Below are 17,114 nucleotides of genomic sequence, written 5' to 3' on the forward strand. Positions count from 1 at the left end.
CACCCCTTGCCCCTGTCGCGAGCCGAGGCCGCGCGGGCTCGTGAGCAGCGGCCTGGTGCGCGCGCTGGGCGGGCGACTGAGGGAGACCGACGCGGGCGCCGCCGTAGTCGAAGCGAGAGCGGGAGTCCCTGCTGCTGAGGGGCCGCCGCAACCGCCGCGAGCCCCCGGACCGTCTCCAGGCCGAGGAGGGCGCCGCGCGGCGGGTGAGTGAGACTGAGTGGCCTTACGGGGTGCGGAGCCGCTACCCACAAACCCCTGCGGTGGGCCCCAGCCTTTTCCCCGCGGCCGGGCCCCCTTCCCGCGCCACCGCCGCAGGACCTTTCTGGACCCTTTACCCAGACTCCTCTGGGCTCCGAGGCCCTCTTCCCACAGCTCTCCCGCGGCCCCTTACCCACAGGCCCTTGCGGTGTGTTGCTTTTTTTTCTTCCTCGTCTCCGCGGCGCCCTGGACCCTTACCCATAATTCCTTTCGCCTTTGGGGGCCTGCATTTATTACCCACAAGCCCCCAGTTCGAGGGGCTTGTTGCTTACCAGATTCTTCCCTTGATCGGAGACTTCCTGTGATTCTCGCCCCCATAACCTGTTCTCCAAGGTGTGGGACCACCAGCCGCCATTGGTTTGGACCTCCCTCGTAAGGATCGTTGAGCCCCCCCACACGCTCGCAGGGAACCTCCCAGCCCCACGGCTCCTTGCTCGGGACCCTGAGACTTTAAGTCCTCGTAAACTCTTTTTCAGTCATCGCTGCCCTTACCAGCCTTGCCTCGCCCTCTCACAGCCTTCCCCCGTGAACTTTATATTTCTCATTCAGATTTAGTTCTTTGCCGTGAGCCATACGATCATTCCGTGTTCTTCCAGGACCTGCTTTAATACTGAGATCTTACTCCTTCTTTTTCTTCTTGGGAGTCTCGGGATTATAGGGGCTTCGACTCTCCCGGTCACCCTAACCTAAGGCCGTCCTTCCTCCCTCAGACTTGGCAAGATGACCCAGTTCCTGCCACCCAACCTTTTGGCCCTCTTTGCTCCCCGTGACCCTATCCCATACCTGCCACCCTTGGAGAAACTGCCACATGAGAAACACCACAATCAACCTTACTGTGGCATTGCGCCCTACATCCGAGAGTTTGAGGTGAGTTCGCTGAGCAGACTCTTAGTGGTTTGGGTTCTGAGGCCGGGGAACTGGATTTGAGGGTCCAGTTTCTGGACACTTTCTGTGTGATTTAGGCGGGGGACTTAACTCTTTCTGATTCTCAGTTTCTCTGTCTTAAATGGGGTTGATAATGCTTCCTTGTAGGGTTTTTGTGAAAATTCAGTAAGTAGCAGCTGAGGATTCAGGTTCTGGGGTCAGGCAGTCCTTGGCACACCATTTATCAGCCATGTGACCTTGGGCAAATGGTGTGTTCTCTTACTTGATTTCTGCATTTTTTGCCAGGGGATAGTAGTATTTTCCTCATAGTGTTGGTGGGGCATTAACTGCGACACTTATTACAGGGCTGGGCACCAACCAGTCAGCAAAACGTCGGTGTTACTGCGTTGACCAGTTTTGTTGTTAATAGGATGATGTTCGTGTGGGCTTGAGGATGTCGGCTATGCAACTGCAGGGAAAACACAAATACGTAACTTGGGCCTCTGTTTTTGTCGTTGGTAAAACTGGCCTGACAACATCCACCTTCTAAGGTGCATCAGAACACACCTGAGAAATGCTGGCACACAGCCAGAAGTCAGAAGCGGGAAGTTCTGGCCTCAAGTAAGAAAGGGCCGTGAAGGTGGAGGAAGCTGCAGGGCAGAAGTTAGTGGAGAGATAACAGGAGGTTGGCTCTTTAGTAGGATTTGCCACCCTCGGTGAACCGGTACTGGGAAGTGTTATTAGCTAATTAAACTAATTTAACGGCTACAGGCCAGTGGCGTCCTTGATGATGTGGTCATGTGGCAGTTACCGTTTAATGAGTGGCTGGGGAGATCTTCAGGAACTGCCCTGGCCCTCAGGAGGGGTCCAGTCATTGCTTCTGAACTGCACTGTCCTCTTCTTGGGCATCAGCCCTGGTCCCGATCTCTGTCTATGGTAACGGACAAATCTTTTGCAGATTGGGGTTTTTGGTAAACACGAAGGGATCGTTCTGATTTTTCTCGTATCTTTAAAGAAAGACCACAGAATAAAAGATCAAGTTTTTATTTGTTTATCTTTTAAACGTATTTATTTTTGAGAGGAGAGAGCATGCACACACAAGCAGGGGAGGGACAGAGAGACAGGGAGACACAAAGTCTGAAGCAGACTCCATGCTCTGAGGTGTCAGCACAGAGCCCAGTGTGGGGCTAGAACTCATGAACCATGAGATCATGACCTAAGCCGAAGTCGGATGCTCAACCGACTGAGCCATCCAGACGCCCCAAGATCAAGTTGTTTGTTTTTGTTTTTGTTTTCAGTTTTTTTTTTTTTTTTAATTTTTTTTTTTTTTGCAACGTTTATTTATTTGTTTGGGGACAGAGAGAGACAGAGCATGAACGGGGGAGGGGCAGAGAGAGAGGGAGACACAGAATCAGAAACAGGCTCCAGGCTCTGAGCCATCAGCCCAGAGCCTGACGCGGGGCTCGAACTCACGGACCGCGAGATCGTGACCTGGCTGAAGTCGGACACTTAACCGACTGCGCCACCCAGGCGCCCCTTCAGTTTTTTTTTTTAATGTCTATTTATTTTTGACAGAGAGAGAGAGAGACAGAGCATGAGCGGGGGAGGGGCAGAGAGAGAGTCCCAGGCAGGCTCTACACTGTCAGGCGCAGAGCCTGACACAGGGCTCGAACTCACAGACTGTGAGATCATGACCTGAGCCAAAGTCAGATGCTCAACCGACTGAGCCACCCAGGCGCCCCAAGATCGAGTTTTTGTTAATTTCAGCAGGCATAAAACTGCTCTATCAGGTTGCTGTAGAAGTTTCTGAATTCTTCTGATTTGTCTACTTTTCTGGTCACAGACTGGGAACAGTTTGTGGGTAGCACTGGTCTGTGGACCAGGTTTTGATGCCACTCCCCACCTCCACTGGCCTGGGAACTGTCTGTGTTTGCTTGTTTGTGTGTGAGTGGCTGAGGCACGTGTTGTTTTCTGGATGGGTGTCCCTTGCAATTTCCCCCTGTCCCTCCCACCCTGTCACCTGTCTTCTTATTTCCAGGACCCTCGAGATGCCCCTCCCCCAACTCGAGCAGAAACCCGGGAGGAACGCATGGAAAGGAAGGTATGTAATTTTCATCTCTTAGCCACATGTCGTTTTGCCATTTTCTCTCCAGGATGTTCCCTGACATCAGGGCACTTCTTTCCTCATTCAGTTGTCCACCTTTTTCCCGACAGAGACGGGAAAAAATTGAGCGGCGACAGCAGGAAGTGGAGACAGAGCTAAAAATGTGTAAGTCTCTCTTCTCTTCCCCTCTCTTTTTCTTCAAACCTTCTTGCATTTCTCTCCGGCTAATCCAACCCAGGACTCTAATTTGGGAAGGTGGGGGTTTTAGGCCACAAAGTTGGCCAAGCACTGTGTTTGGTTGAGGATTTAGAAGTACAGCGTGGGGTCAGGGTTGGTGGGAAGGGAGGCCTGGTACCTCGGGCTGCACACTGTACGGGGGAGTGCACTCAGGGAGACTCCCACAACCAGCTGGGTGTCCTGGGCTGCAGGACAGATCCGTTATAGTCGTAGTCATTAACCAGACTCACAGAGGGTCACGTCGGTCTCAAGTGGCCCTTTCTTGTTGGAGTAAGGATGTTGTAGTTGGAAGACTCGGTCTTTCTTTCAGCTCTTGTGAGGCTGGTGAATCGTGTCATTTTGGACCTTATTCCCTGGAGCAGCATGTTTCCTCAGGGCTCTTATGCAGATGCCAAGCATCTAAAGGCCTGATACCAGCCGAGAGCTCTCTGAGCAATGACTCACCAGAGCTGCCTTCCTGTCCTTTCTCAGACCCTGTGTTCAAACCGCATTCAGAATTTCCTCTTCCCACCTGGTCTCCTTGGATGTTTTCTTCCCTGGAACATGGCCATGTAGCCTTGCTAGTCATGCTCTCTGTTGTTGCCACCCAGTTTGTTTTTAACACTTTCTTTACTCCTTTCTCCGGTTTGTCACCACCACCTGTCCTGTTACTCTCTCAATGTCCCAGATCTGACCCTTCGCTGCATATGTGTCACCACTCAGGTTTTCTCTTGCTTGGACACACAGTAACCGTCTGATTACCTGCGTGCCTGTCTCCACCAAGTTCTTTGGGTCTTTTTAAAGTACAACTTTGTATCATTTTCTGCTAACAGCTTCCTTTTGCTCTCAGCTTAAAGATGAAAGTCTCTTTCCTGCCCGCTGTTTCAAACATGTTGTGCATTGTGCTTCCTTCCCTCTCGAGCTACAGCGGCCTCTTCTCATGCCTCGTTCATGTTGGAACGTCCCTTGGCATTGGGGTTTTGCCCAGGCTGTTCCCCCAGTCTCTGATGACACCTTGGTTTATGTGTAACAGCTCTTTGTATCCCTGTTCAGCTGTCACTTCTCAAGGAAGCCTTTCGTGACTTCCTTGCTCGGGTCAAGTCACCTTGTGCGCTGAAAGCCCCGAGTCCTGCTACAGGTTGGTCGCTTTGGTCTGCAGGGGAGATTTGAAGATCATCTCCACCTCTACTCTGTGGGTTCACAGCTGCTCTAAGAGAGCAGTGTTCGGATGCGATTTGCTCACCACCATGGCCCCAGCTGCTATAGGGCTCGGCACACAGAATTGTCGGCAGTTAATTTGGGGAGTCTTGGTCGCATTGTAGGGCACAGGCCTTGCAGTCTGACCCTTGTGCGTTGTAACCCCGATCCTGCTGCTAAACTGCCAGGTGGCCTTGGATAAATCTTTTCTCCCCGTAGAAGTTATTTTCCACACTTTTAAGAATGGGATCTTGGTAGGTTAAACAACATCATAAAGATGTAGTTGGTCGAATTCAGGATGTGGGAAAGGGTATAAAACAAAGTTGTAACTCAGTTTCTTTAACAAATAAATGACAAGGAGAAAAAGGGCAGGGAGTGGACCAAAAACGATTAAAGAATCAAAAGATCGGTCAAGCAAGCGATGTGTATGCTTGTTTGGATCCTGATTTAAATGAGGTAACTGCATTGGGGCGCCTGGGTGGCTCAGTCAGTTAAATGTCCAACTTTGGCTCAGGTCTTGATATCGTGGTTTGTGGGTACAGAGTCCTGCATCAGGCTCTGTTCCGTCAGCTTCAGATCTATGTCCCCCCTGCCCCGTTCTTTTTAAATAAGCGTTAAAAAAAAAAAACAAAACTAACTTTAAAAGTCCAGTTTTGGAAATAGCGGAGTACATTTGAACCCTGGATTTCGGGTTAAGGAGCTGACCTTAACCTTTTAAGGTCTAGTAAGAGTACAGTGGTGATGATTTCTTTAAAACTCTTTGTTAGAGGCTGCAATGCTATGTCTGGTGTTTGATTTAAAATACTTTGGTGGGATGGGGGTACAGATGAAGCAAACATGGCCATGTGCTGATAATTGAAGCTGGTTCATAGGGCTTCATTATATTCTTCTCTGCTTCCCTTAGTGTTTGAACTTCTGCATAACTGGAAAGATAAAAAAAAAAAAAAAAACGGGTCAAGTACGTTAGGGTTTTCATGGCCCTAAGAGCCTCCATCTCCAACTACAGAAGTTGGCTCTGCCTTGTCACCCGTAGCAGCTACCATTCGAGGGGACCTTGTCCCTTGTTAAGCAATTGGTGTACTTCATACCGTTGACTTCTCCCAGCTTCCAAGTGTGGCGGGGGGTTATTACTCCCATTTTTAAGATCAGGAAACCCGGGGCTCGTTGAGGGCAGTATACTTCCCAAGAGCCGAGAGTTTCAAAATACTTTTCCTACCATCTGAAAGCCTGAACAGGCTTTCCGGCTCCATAGGGCGTTTCTTCAGGCTCCTGCTCGGGGTTGCTACCTAGATAATCCCTTTAACCAGGGGTTTTCCAAGGGCAGAGGTGCCAGCACGGGAGTTCCCTGAGTTTGTGTGCACAAGTGCACCAACTGGTGAGCTGCTGACCGGCTTCAGTTCTCTGCTGCCCTCTTCCTGCTGACGTCTTCTTTTTGCAGACACATGGGTGTTCTCGGCTCGGCTGCACTAGTTTTTGCCTTTGGCCACATTCAAGGGCAACTCCTCGAGTAAGCAAGAACCGCAGAGAGTTCTGCGGTGTCCCTTGGATGCTGCCGGGCACCTCCACGGCACATCAGGAAGTTTCAGGTCTCTGCTGTTTGGCCTTGGTCCTCTCCCCCATCCCCTGCAACCATTGTAGCCTTAGCATTCCTACGCCGCCTGTTAGGCCACCTGCTGCCTAGGGTTGGCAGATGCGTTTCCCGTTGCAGCTGTGATGGTTTCAGGTCTTCAGTCAGATGTCCTCATCCTGGTGAGGCCTTTCCTGACCTGCCCATTACAACTCTTCACCCTGGGTCTGTCACTGTGTGATGGAACCAGATGACTTCCTCACCGAGTTTGCTGTCGGCCTCCCCGCATGAGTATCTGAGCTTCGAGAGGACGGGGCTGTGGTTTGTCTTGTGCGCCACTGAATCCCTGGCTCTGTACGACGGTTCCGGGAACTCGCCAGCACTGCACAGATACCTGTTGGACGAACGGACGAGAGCGGTCGGTGTAGATCGAGATACCGGGGCACAGAAAACTACGACACAGAAGGATGAGGGATGGTGAGGAACTGAAGGGGGTAGGCGCAAAGATGGCGTTGTCTTCAAAGGCCACCGTCACTTTCCAGGTAGTTAGGCTCAGTTCTCTGGTTTGTAATACATTCCCTGAAGTCATCTTGAGTTTCGCTTGTGTTTGCAGCCTAGCCTCCTCAGATCTGCAGCTTTATTTCTCTGGCTTCTTGCAGCACCCAGGCTGTCATCCTGAGAAGCTGGTGTGTAGGTGTTCAGTATGGAGCTTGGTAGTTAGAACACCGGGGCTGTGAGGTTGGGCTGGGACGTAAAGCCGGGCTTGGCCTCTTTGCTGCTCTGACACTTTGCCTCTTCCATGCTTCGGGCGTTGGCTTAGTTTCCGTTTGCAGAATGAGGATTCATTTTCACCGTGCGGCAGTGTCTGGGCCTAATTATGTGTTCAATAAATTATTAACGTTCATTTTTTTACATTCTCCTGGGATACGGCATGTCATTCTACGGGTTGTGCTGTGTCGTGTCACATGGAAGAACCGCCTTTGCTCTGAAGTGGTCGGGGTGCCTTTGGGACCCTGGCAGGAGTCGAGGACCGCTGTGTGTGCTTGGGCCTCTATAGTTGGTGAAAAGGACTTCTTCCCAGGCCTGACCCACCAGAATCCCCCCGGAATTGGTTTTGTAATAGGTTTTGGCTCCTTTGTGTGGAGATGGTTGTTCCTCAGTGGCCTCGTGGTAGGAGGGTTGGGAGTAAGCGCCTGTTGAGCATTTCGTGCGCTCCAGCACCAGGCCTGGGTTTCTCCCTGGGGCACAGAGGTCATGGGGCAGAAAGTAGGTGGACACTGCTAGGCTCTCTCCCAGCCTTTGAGCTCCGGTTTTCCTGAGGGCTGTAGGTGCAAGCCGTGTCGTTGGGTGGCAGCGTGGCCCCGCAGCTTGAGGGAGGGAGCCTGGCACCTGGAGTGGTCAGGCTGCCTCTGGATGCCCAGCCTTCACCTGGAAGGGGCTGGGGCTTTAACATATGTAGGTCTGAAATGTTGTTCAGACTCCTGGCCCCCATCCAGTGTCAGCTTGAGGTCAGCCTGTCCCCTTCCCCCATCAGCCTAAACTGGTTACTGAGATAAAGGCTGCTGTGCCCCAGGGAAACTGGAAAACGGAGCGTGTCCGAGGTCTCCAGGTCACCAGCAATTTTATTTTAACGGATCTCTGTCCGTCTGTCTTTCTTGCTGTGTGTGACTGTTGATATTTTCTACGTACACATTCTTTTCTTCTGCACAGGGGACCCTCACAATGATCCCAATGCTCAGGGTGATGCCTTCAAGACTCTCTTTGTGGCTAGAGTGGTGAGTCCCCAGCTCCCCAGCCCTGGAGCCCCAGAGAAGCCAAAACCCTGGGCTGCTGAGAGCTTGGGTGTGGGACAAAGGACAGTAGGCTAGGTCCTGGAATGTTCTGAGGGCTTGGGGATGGTTAATTTTTCCCACTTAACTTTGTGTCTGTCTGTCTCCTGGTAGAACTATGACACAACAGAATCCAAGCTCCGGAGAGAGTTTGAGGTGTACGGACCCATCAAAAGAGTGAGTGGACTGGGACGGGGGGTTATTTGAATTGGAAAGGGATTTGGTGGCGGGGTGTGGAGGGAGAAGGCTGGTTCCTGGCCCCAAGGATGCATCCCATCATTTCAGGGCTTCAGAGTCCATGGGCTGCCTTTCCATTCTGACTGTACTTCCTCGCAGGGGATTTTGGGTAGCAGGAGTAAAATTAAGAAGTGGTAACTAGCCAAGCCCGTTTGTTTACCGTTGTCTGCGGCTCCCGTTGCTGTGAGGCAGAGGCGGGTAGTCGGGACAGAGACTGTCAGGTCCATGGAACCGGAAGTATCTGCCGTCTGGCCCTTAAGGGAAGATGTAGAAGCGTGTGCCGATTGCTGTTGTGGAGCAAGGCTCTGTGTTTAACTGGCGGGCCTCGATTTCATCGAAAAGTCCCCTGAGCGCTCTGAGCAGTAGTGAGGGCTTGAGATCAGTGTGCGCGACCACTGCTGAGCCCGGTGCTGGGAGGGCATTAGTCACCTGGGGCTCTCAGGGACAGGGACGGGGACAGGGTGTGAGGCATCTGTCGCTGGCGTAGGCCGCCTCTGTGGTTGAAAGGGTGGGATTTCCTTGTCTGAGAACTCATCTCTGCGCCGCCCCCCACCGGCTGCCTCCCTCAGATACACATGGTCTACAGCAAGCGGTCAGGAAAGCCCCGTGGCTATGCCTTCATCGAGTACGAACATGAGCGAGACATGCACTGTGAGTACTTCTGGCCTGAGCCCTGCCCTCTGACCCTCTCTCTTCTCTGCTGCCCAGCCCCTTCCTGTCGTCTGTCCCCAACCCCTGCCCTGCCAAACCTGACATTAGCGATGTCTCTTCTCCTCCTCCCTCTGTTTCTGATATATCTTTTTTTTTTTTATATACGTGTTTTTTAAAAAACAAAAACCAAAATCCCCCACAACGTGTGTGTGTGTGTGAACCCGGGGAGGTAAGTGTCACACGTTGAACCTCAGGGGCAAGGAGGGAACTGGGTGGGAGCTGGGGCCAGCTGGACGTGGGGGGGAGGGGTCGGGTGTTCGGGGAGCCTCTCCCCATTCCCCCCACCAGAAGTGGGGGTGGCTAGGTCAGAATGAGGACTGGCCTTTGAACCTGCCCTCTCTTCCCCCCAGCAGAACTGGGGCTGGGCCACCCGACCCTCCGCCTCCCCACCCCTGGCCCCCCACCCTGTTCCTCAGCGGGCAGTGGGCCTGTAGGCGTGTTCGGCGCCTGCCCCCACATCTCCAAAGCCCCCTTTGAGGCCGCGGCGGCGTCCACATGGGCAGGGATGGGTGGGCGGGGGCGGGCAGGGCTGCGGCGTGTCCAGGGGCCGCCGTATTAATTGACTGTTCTTATTGTCACTGCAGCCACCACGCAGCTGGCTTGCAGCTGATGCTTACGCTCCCCTTACAACACCTCAGTGTATGGTTGGTATAAGGGTTTGTATCATGGGTAAGATCACTCAGCACCGCACACTAGCCCAGCTTAGCCAGGCAGTGCAGGAGCAGTGAGGCCTCCCTCCTCCCATCCCCAGTCGCCCCCTCAGCCTCCCCGCACCTGGAACCCTTTCCTTGTTTGGGTGCCCTTTGTCCCTCCTGCCACCCCTGCCCCCAGTCCACAGGCTCTCTGGTAATCTTGTCGGTCCCAGGAAGGGAAGGACGGACCCTGATTGGAAAGGCGTCTGGCCTCTCCAGTTGGGCTCCACCCAGCCCCTGACTTAACCTGGCTTCATGGCGTCAGTGGGAAGGTTACAGGAATGCCGAAGACAGGACGCACTGGGGGGAGGGCTCCGCATGGAACCCTTCAATCCTTTGCTCCCTGCCCCCGTGCTTCTGTGGGGCTGTCACTGTGGTGGCCCTGGAGAATCTTTCTGGTTGCTAGATTCAGGGTGCTGTGCCCCTTTGCTGTCTGCCTTCTCCTGGTCAAGGCCTACCTAAGGGCCGTGGTGCCCAGCGGCTCTGCAGAGTGCACGGAATTGGGGATTGGAGTGTGGGAGGGACCAAGTGACAGGCTGCCAGGGGCTGAAGGTGTCGTAGATTCTACTTAAAACCCTTCCGCTGTCTATAGAGACCTAAGAGAGGGAGAGAAAGACGAGCCTAGAAGCACACATGTCACGTGGTTTCTTTGCTGGTACTCCTGGGTTGGGCTTCTTCCGGGGTTTGGGACACTGAACCAGAGCAGGGTTCCTTTGCCTGACTGTGTTCCCGGTCCTTCACTCCCGTCCCCCCACTACCCTCCTCTGGGTTCGGGGGCCGAGCGGCCCCTCCTCCTCAGATCCTGGGCTGCACGCCATCTCCTGGACCCCTTGAGGCTGCCCCTTTGGGTGCCAGCCTTTGACCTGCAGGTGGCGGGAGGGAGTGTGGAACTCGAGTTGGAAAAGTCCTTCTATGTGCTGCGAGGGGGCGGGGCGTGTGCCTAGTTTAGCGTGGACTTTACCGGGAAAGGTGAGGGCGCACAGGTTCTCTGAGGCCTCCCCAGCCGCCTTCTTAAATGCAATAAGATAGTCCCGGGACTTTACCAGCTCCTAGACTTGATGTTAATCCTTGTCTCCCCCTCTTTCAAGGCCTCCATGAGGTTTCTTTGGGGTCCGCCACTTCCTCTGCCTGCCTCCAGGTGGTGCAGGAGACGTGGTTCCTCTCCCTCTCCACTGGCTCCCTAGAACCCTCCCACTTCCCTCCCTGTAGCTTTAGCTGACCCCATGGTGGTGGGTGTGGGGTCTGTGCGCGTGCTCAGGTAAGCTTGGGGGCTCCAGGTAAGCGGTCCCGTGTCCCCCCCCGGGAAGCCCGCCTCCTCGCCAGGCCCCCAGGAGTTGCCGAGCCCCCCCCATCCCGCTCGGTTTGGACACCCGCAAGGCCGGCATCGGTAAATGGCACCTTTTTCTCTTCCTCTGGTTGTTATTTGGGGGGGAGCGGGCTGGGGCGGGGCAGGGTATTGTGGTTGGTTGAGGACAACTCCCTAGGCCAGGGCTGGGGGTGGGAAACGGACTTTTTTGGCCTTCCCGACGCCCGTGTGAGACAGGCCCTGGGTTGGGCCTGCCCATTGCTGTGCCCTGCCCAAGAGCAGGAACATGCCTCACCCCGAATCTCCCCCTCTACTCCTCGCTCTGCCCGGCAGGCTCAGGCTGGGGTTGGCCTCCCAGCGTTTGTTGAGCAGGGGCTATGGAGGGAGAGATGGGACGGGGGCTGGGATTGGGTGGCAGTCAGTCGGCTCAGGTAAGGCAGGAATTGTGAGGAGCACCGCACGCCTCCCATGCCTCCCTCCACTTTCCCTCTCCCCCACCTGCTGTAGGGGGCCCCTCCAGGCCCCCTGGGAGCACCGTAACCCCACCCTTCTGCTCCCTGCCATCTCCTGAAGATTTCTCCCACCCTTTTCTGGTTCATTTTCTGTTCTGATGTCTGTTCCCCCCACACTCACCTCCGTCCCCCAAAACACAAAAAAATAAAAAATAAAACGGTGTGAACTGGGGTGCAGCGCGGCCCAGCTGGGCCTCCTCCCCCAGCACGATGTTTTAGGGTGCATGCCTGGGGTTGTGGAGGAGCCCTCCCCCACAGCAGAGTCCAACCTTAAGTTAACCTTCAGTTTCTTTGCAGCGACTTTGGCCGCCTGGACAGGAGGGGGCTGCTCTGTCGGGTGGGAGTAGGCAGGGCTTGGCAGCCCAGGTGGGTGGGTGGTGGTTGGGGTGGTCCTGCTCCCCCCAGTAGCAATTGGGGGGTGATGAAAAGTTCCGAGATGGAGCAGGCCCCTCCTGGTTTGGGAGAGGGTCAGTCTGGCTGTCAGTTGCCTGGCTGTCTGGTGGGCGTGTGCTTGCGTGTGTGTGTGTGTGCGCGCGCGCGCGCGTGTGTGTGTGCGCGTGCGCCTGCGCACAGAGTGCCTTGAAGGGGACATGGGGGTGGGGATGCCACAGAGCCGGGCCCTGTCCTGACTAGAGGACCCTCTGGGGACTCTTTCCCCCTCCCCCCCCCCCCACGTCTGTTGCAGCCGCTTACAAGCACGCAGATGGCAAGAAGATTGACGGCAGGAGGGTCCTTGTGGACGTGGAGAGGGGCCGAACCGTGAAGGGCTGGCGGCCCCGGCGGCTAGGTGAGCGCTCCCTGTGTGGGCTGTGCCCCGGCGGGCCTGCATCCCTTCTGCATTCCCTGCCACTTTCTGCCTGCCTGGCTGCTCACGTCTTTCCTTCCTCTCTCCAGCTTGTCTCTCATCACCGTCATCATTCCTGAGGGCTGTCTTCCTGTTCTAGGTTACTCTCTAGTTGGTGGACTTCCTCTCTTTGTGCCTCATTCTCCTTATCCTGGAAAGTGGGGGTCACCTCAGAGTTCACCAAGCTCAGCATACCAGATGCCCAGCTTGGCAAGGAGCCCCTGGTAGGGTTGTAAATGTCACCCTCTCATCCACTGACTCTTTGCTCTTGCTTGTCTGTTGATACGTTGGTTCAGCAAATGCCTGTTTACCATATTTTTCCTTTTTTTTAAATCTTTTTATTTTTGAGAGAGAGAGAGAGAGGGAGAGAGAGAGAATACCAGCAGGGAGGGACAGAGAGAGAGGGAGACACAGAATCCAAAGCATCTCTGGGCTCTGAGCTGTCACCACAGAGCCCGACATGGGGCTCAAACTCAAGAACTATGAGATCATAACCTGAGCCAAAGTCAGATGCTTAACCGACTGAGCCACCCAGGCGCCCCCTATGTTTTTACTCTAATTTTTTTTTAATGTTTATTTCTTTTGAGAGGGAGAGAGAGCCATGTGCATGGGGCGGGGGGTGGGGGGGCTGAGGGAAGGAGAGAATCCCAAGCAGGCTGCATGTTGTCGGCACCCAGCCAGACACGGGGCTCAGTCTCACGAACCATAAGATCGTGACCTGAACCGAGATCAGGAGTTGGATGTTTAACTGACTGAGCCACCCAGGCGCCTTTACCATGTGTTTTAGTCAAGAGCAAGGCATATATATATGACGGTCTTTGTCTGTCTCTAACTGTCATTCACAGTGTCAGTCAAGGTCAGTTTGGTTGCAGGTATCAGAAATACATTTGAGGATCTTAAAGCACAAAGGAGCCTTGTTGATTGAGAATCCCACGGATCCTTTGGAGCCCAAAGATGTGTGATGCCAGTTGGCCTGAAGGGGACCTGGTAGCCAGACCTTAAAGTTGCCAGGAGCCACCTCTGGTGTCACTGCAGCTTGCTTCTGTCTTGCCTGCTATCTGTGCAGATCTCTTCTGTGTTTCCCTGCACTGGCCCAGTGTGTGTCCTGCTTTATATCCAGTCTTGACTGAGTCTCTGCGTTTTGGGGTGGGTGGATCTCAGTGGCTCAGCCTTGGGCCTGGACCTGGGTCTGAGGTCTTGCCATCCAAACATGCCTGTTAAGGACCTACTTCTTTGAGGGTGAGTGACAGTTGTCCAAGAAGATGGTCCTCCTTGGGTAGACCTGTCAGATGGATCAGTACTCTGCTCTTAATCCTGCCTTCCCGCCCACTCTTCTCACCCTGAACTTGCCTGTGTGACAGAGACCACACATTCAACTGCTGGGTCTCTGAACAACAGATCGGTTTTTATCTTGCCCTCATTTCTCTGGGGTGGAGTGAGTTCTTCAGAGTGCTGTTTCCTGTTCTGGTAGAATCCCGGAATCCCAGAATCTTCTAGGTCAGTTGGCATTCAAATTTTGCGATTGCAGTACCTAGTACTTCCTGACCCAGCATGTATACATGCAAAATTATAACCCAAACAAAAGTTTTATGAACAGAAATTGCTTTTTTTTTTTAATGTTTATTTTTGAGAGAGCGAGTATGGAGGAGGGACAGAGAGTCACAGGCAGACTCCACACTATCTGCGCAGAGCCGGATGTGGGGCCTGAATTCACGAACCACAAGACTGTGACCTGAGCTGAAATCAAAAGCTGGATGCTTAACTAAGGCACCCAGGCTCCCCCAGAAATTACCTTTTTTACAGACAGTCTATACTAGTATTTTATATTCTGTTGCTTTACTTTGTTTTTTGTTTATTATTACTATTACTATTATTTTTTTAACGTTTATTTCTGAGACAGAGCATGAGTAGGGGAGGGGCAGAGAGAGAGGGAGACACAAAATCCGAAGCAGGCTCCAGGCTCTGAGCTGTCAGCACAGAGCCCGACGGGGCTTGAACTCACAAACTGTGAGATCATGACCTGAGCCGAAGTCGGTTGCTCGACCGACTGAGCCACCCAGGCGCCCCTGTTTTTTGTTTATTAAAAAAATTTTTTTATAATGTTTATTTTTGACCAGGAGAGAGTAAGTGGGGGAGGGGCAGAGAGAGGAAGACACAGGATCTGAAGCAGACTCCGGGCTCTGAGTTGTCAGCACAGAGCCCGACGAGGGGCTCCAACCCACAGAATGCAACCCACAGAATACCTGAGCTCAAGTCGGATGCTTTACCGACTAAGCCATCCAGGCGCCTTTTATTTTTTTTAATGTGTTTCGGTTGCAACCCATCTAATTGGTGATGTGATCCATTGCTGGGTTGTGACCTGACAGTTGAAGACACAAGTCTGTTCTGCATCATACCTGTGACGTTCCAGATGCCCGGTCAGTTGCCTGTGCCTGTTAGAATGTTTGCTCTCCGAGCATCCTTTGCCTGTTTTCACCCGGCACTGCTGGAAGTCCTTTCCTTTCGTGGAACTCCGGCCCGCCTCACTGAAGCTTGCTTCCGGTCTGTGTGGTGTGGAACGGTGCACGAGAGGGCAGCTTCTGGAGTCGGCCAGGAGTCCTGTCCCAGTTCTGCACCTTCGTGGCCAAGTCCCCGTGTGGGCAAGTGACTCTCTGGGTTTGTTTTGCCATCCGAAGAAGGCGCCGTTGCTCCTTAGTTGTCCTTTGACTACTGTGCGTAGACACTTACGTTACATGCTGGTGACAGCAAATCCAGACCTAGTCCTGACTTTCACGGTGCGTAACAGTCTGAAGAGGCAGGAGTTCCCTGCTCACAGGGGCGTGTGCACTGTGAAGCGCCACCTGAAGTTTTAGGAAAGAAATGTATTCAGTCCGTGAGTAAATGGTGGGGAACCGGGCAGTGGGGTAGGTTCGGGAAGGCTTGCGGTGGAAATGGTGTTCAGGAGGACCCGTGAAGGGGGAGTAAGTTAACCGGACAGGGAAGAGCAGACCCCAAGGAGAGCAGTGAATGATCCCCTGAAGTGGGGCAGAAAGGAGACGGAGACCGAGAGTGTGAGGGGGTTGAAAAGCGCCCCGAAAATGAAGAACCAGTGGCCAGCTTCTGGAGGCCGCTTGATGGAGATTTTGGAGTAAAGGCAGTGGGAAACTGTTGGAGGATTTGAGGCCGACCACGTTTTTTAGTTAGGTTTCTAGCTTGGCGTCGTGTCAGGAGGCAGCTGAGCAGAAGGGGTTTGGGAGGCTGTGTGGACTTGGAGGTTAAGGGTGCGCTTTGGAGTCTGAGTACAGGTGTTGACCAGCTGGCGCTTGGGGAAAGGCCTCAAGTGTGTGAGCACAGCTGTCTTGTTAAAGCGCACCCGCCACTGGCGGTTGCAGGCCTGCCTTTTGCTCTTTGATGCGCCTCGTCTCCCTTCCCTGAGTGCCCTGTTTGGACTGACCCTTTCTCCGCCCGCCCCCGCCCCCGCCCCAGGAGGTGGCCTCGGTGGTACCAGAAGAGGCGGGGCCGACGTGAACATCCGGCATTCGGGCCGGGATGATACTTCCCGCTACGATGAGAGGTAAGATTGGGCAGCTGGTTTCCTGGGATGCGGGCGGTCACGTGGGGGAGCCCCGCCACAAACCTCTGCCCACCTCATCCAGGCCCGGCCCCTCCCCGCTTCCCCACAGGGACCGGGACCGGGACCGCGAGCGGGAGCGCAGGGAACGAAGCCGCGAGAGAGACAAGGAGCGAGAACGGCGACGCTCCCGCTCTCGGGACCGGCGGCGGCGCTCACGGAGTCGCGACAAGGAGGAGCGGAGGCGATCCAGGGAGCGTAGCAAGGACAAGGACCGGGAACGGAAGCGGCGAAGTAGCCGGAGCCGGGAGCGGGCACGACGCGAGCGGGAGCGCAAGGAGGAGCTACGTGGTGGCGGAGGCGGTGGCGACATGGCGGAGCCCTCTGAGGCTGGTGATGCGCCGCCTGATGACGGGCCTCCTGGGGAGCTGGGTCCTGACGGCCCTGACGGTCCAGAGGAGAAGGGCCGGGATCGAGACCGGGAACGACGTCGGAGCCACCGGAGCGAACGGGAGCGGCGCCGGGACCGCGACCGAGACCGGGATCGCGAGCACAAGCGGGGGGAGCGGGGTGGTGAACGGGGCAGGGATGAGGCCCGAGGTGGGGGTGGTGGCGGCCAGGACAACGGGCTGGAGGGTCTGGGCAACGAAAGCCGAGACATGTACATGGAGCCTGAAGGAGGTGATGGGTATCTTGCTCCAGAGAACGGGTATTTGATGGAGGCTGCGCCAGAGTGAAGAGGGCTTCTTCCTCTCCCCGCCCCCCCTCCCGTTTTGTTTGGACGCGTTCCTACCCGTCCCTTTGCTGTCGTCCTCTTCCCAACCTTCTTGGCCACCACCTAAGTTTGCCAGCCAAGGGTAGGAGTCTCCTTATTTGTTGTGGCCCCTTGGATTTAAAATAAAATTAATTTCCTGTTGATAACAAGCACCTTGGTTTTTTCGCTGCTTTTAATGTCTTCCCAGAAGGTTGTGCCCTTTCCAGCGGCCCTACTCTGGTCTGTGTCCCAGGGCATGCCAAAAACTTGGGCTTTTTTGACCTGGGGCTGGGGCTACCCCCACTACCCCAGAGCCATTTAAACTGGGATAAGGAGGTGCTCTGAAAGGGTTCCCTCTGTTAGGGTCTTAGATGTCTTTGTGGTTTCCTTTCCTTTTCTTTTTCTTTTCTTTTTCCTTTCTCTTCATCTAACATCTTTCTCAGGGCTCTTATGGGGCCGTCTCTCTGTAACCC

At 54.3% G+C, this 17,114-nt stretch overlaps 1 protein-coding gene across 5 annotated transcripts; it reads left to right on the plus strand.

The window, feature by feature from the left end:
- On the plus strand, positions 1-16,814 carry SNRNP70 (small nuclear ribonucleoprotein U1 subunit 70). 5 transcript variants are annotated; one of them, XM_086690351.1, is made up of 10 exons: positions 1-203; positions 903-1,125; positions 3,161-3,223; positions 3,337-3,391; positions 7,917-7,981; positions 8,150-8,212; positions 8,842-8,923; positions 12,179-12,280; positions 15,803-15,890; positions 15,973-16,814. In XM_086690351.1, exons 2-10 carry the CDS (start codon positions 979-981, stop codon positions 16,622-16,624), a joined length of 1,317 nt encoding a protein of 438 aa, XP_086546477.1. In that variant the 5' UTR covers positions 1-203; positions 903-978; the 3' UTR covers positions 16,625-16,814. The 5 variants fall into 5 exon arrangements, with proteins under 5 accessions (XP_086546477.1, XP_086546480.1, XP_086546476.1 ...); XM_086690354.1 differs by having other exon boundaries at positions 969-1,125; positions 16,000-16,814; XM_086690350.1 differs by having other exon boundaries at positions 2-203; positions 969-1,125.
- Positions 16,815-17,114: the final 300 nt, after the last annotated feature.

This window comes from Puma concolor, chromosome E2, assembly GCF_028749965.1.
Source record: "Puma concolor isolate L17-30 chromosome E2, mPumCon1.1.hap2, whole genome shotgun sequence".
NCBI lineage: Eukaryota > Metazoa > Chordata > Mammalia > Carnivora > Felidae > Puma > Puma concolor.

What these genes read in the sequence shown, in the direction of transcription:
- SNRNP70 (XM_086690351.1), top strand. Translation starts at nt 979, where the DNA reads ATGACCCAGTTCCTGCCACCCAACCTTTTGGCCCTCTTTGCTCCCCGT. An exon ending in CCTACATCCGAGAGTTTGAG is followed by an intron (nt 1,126 to 3,160) that starts GTGAGTTCGCTG and finishes TCTTATTTCCAG; the next exon opens with GACCCTCGAGATGCCCCTCC. An exon ending in ACATGAGCGAGACATGCACT is followed by an intron (nt 8,924 to 12,178) that starts GTGAGTACTTCT and finishes CGTCTGTTGCAG; the next exon opens with CCGCTTACAAGCACGCAGAT.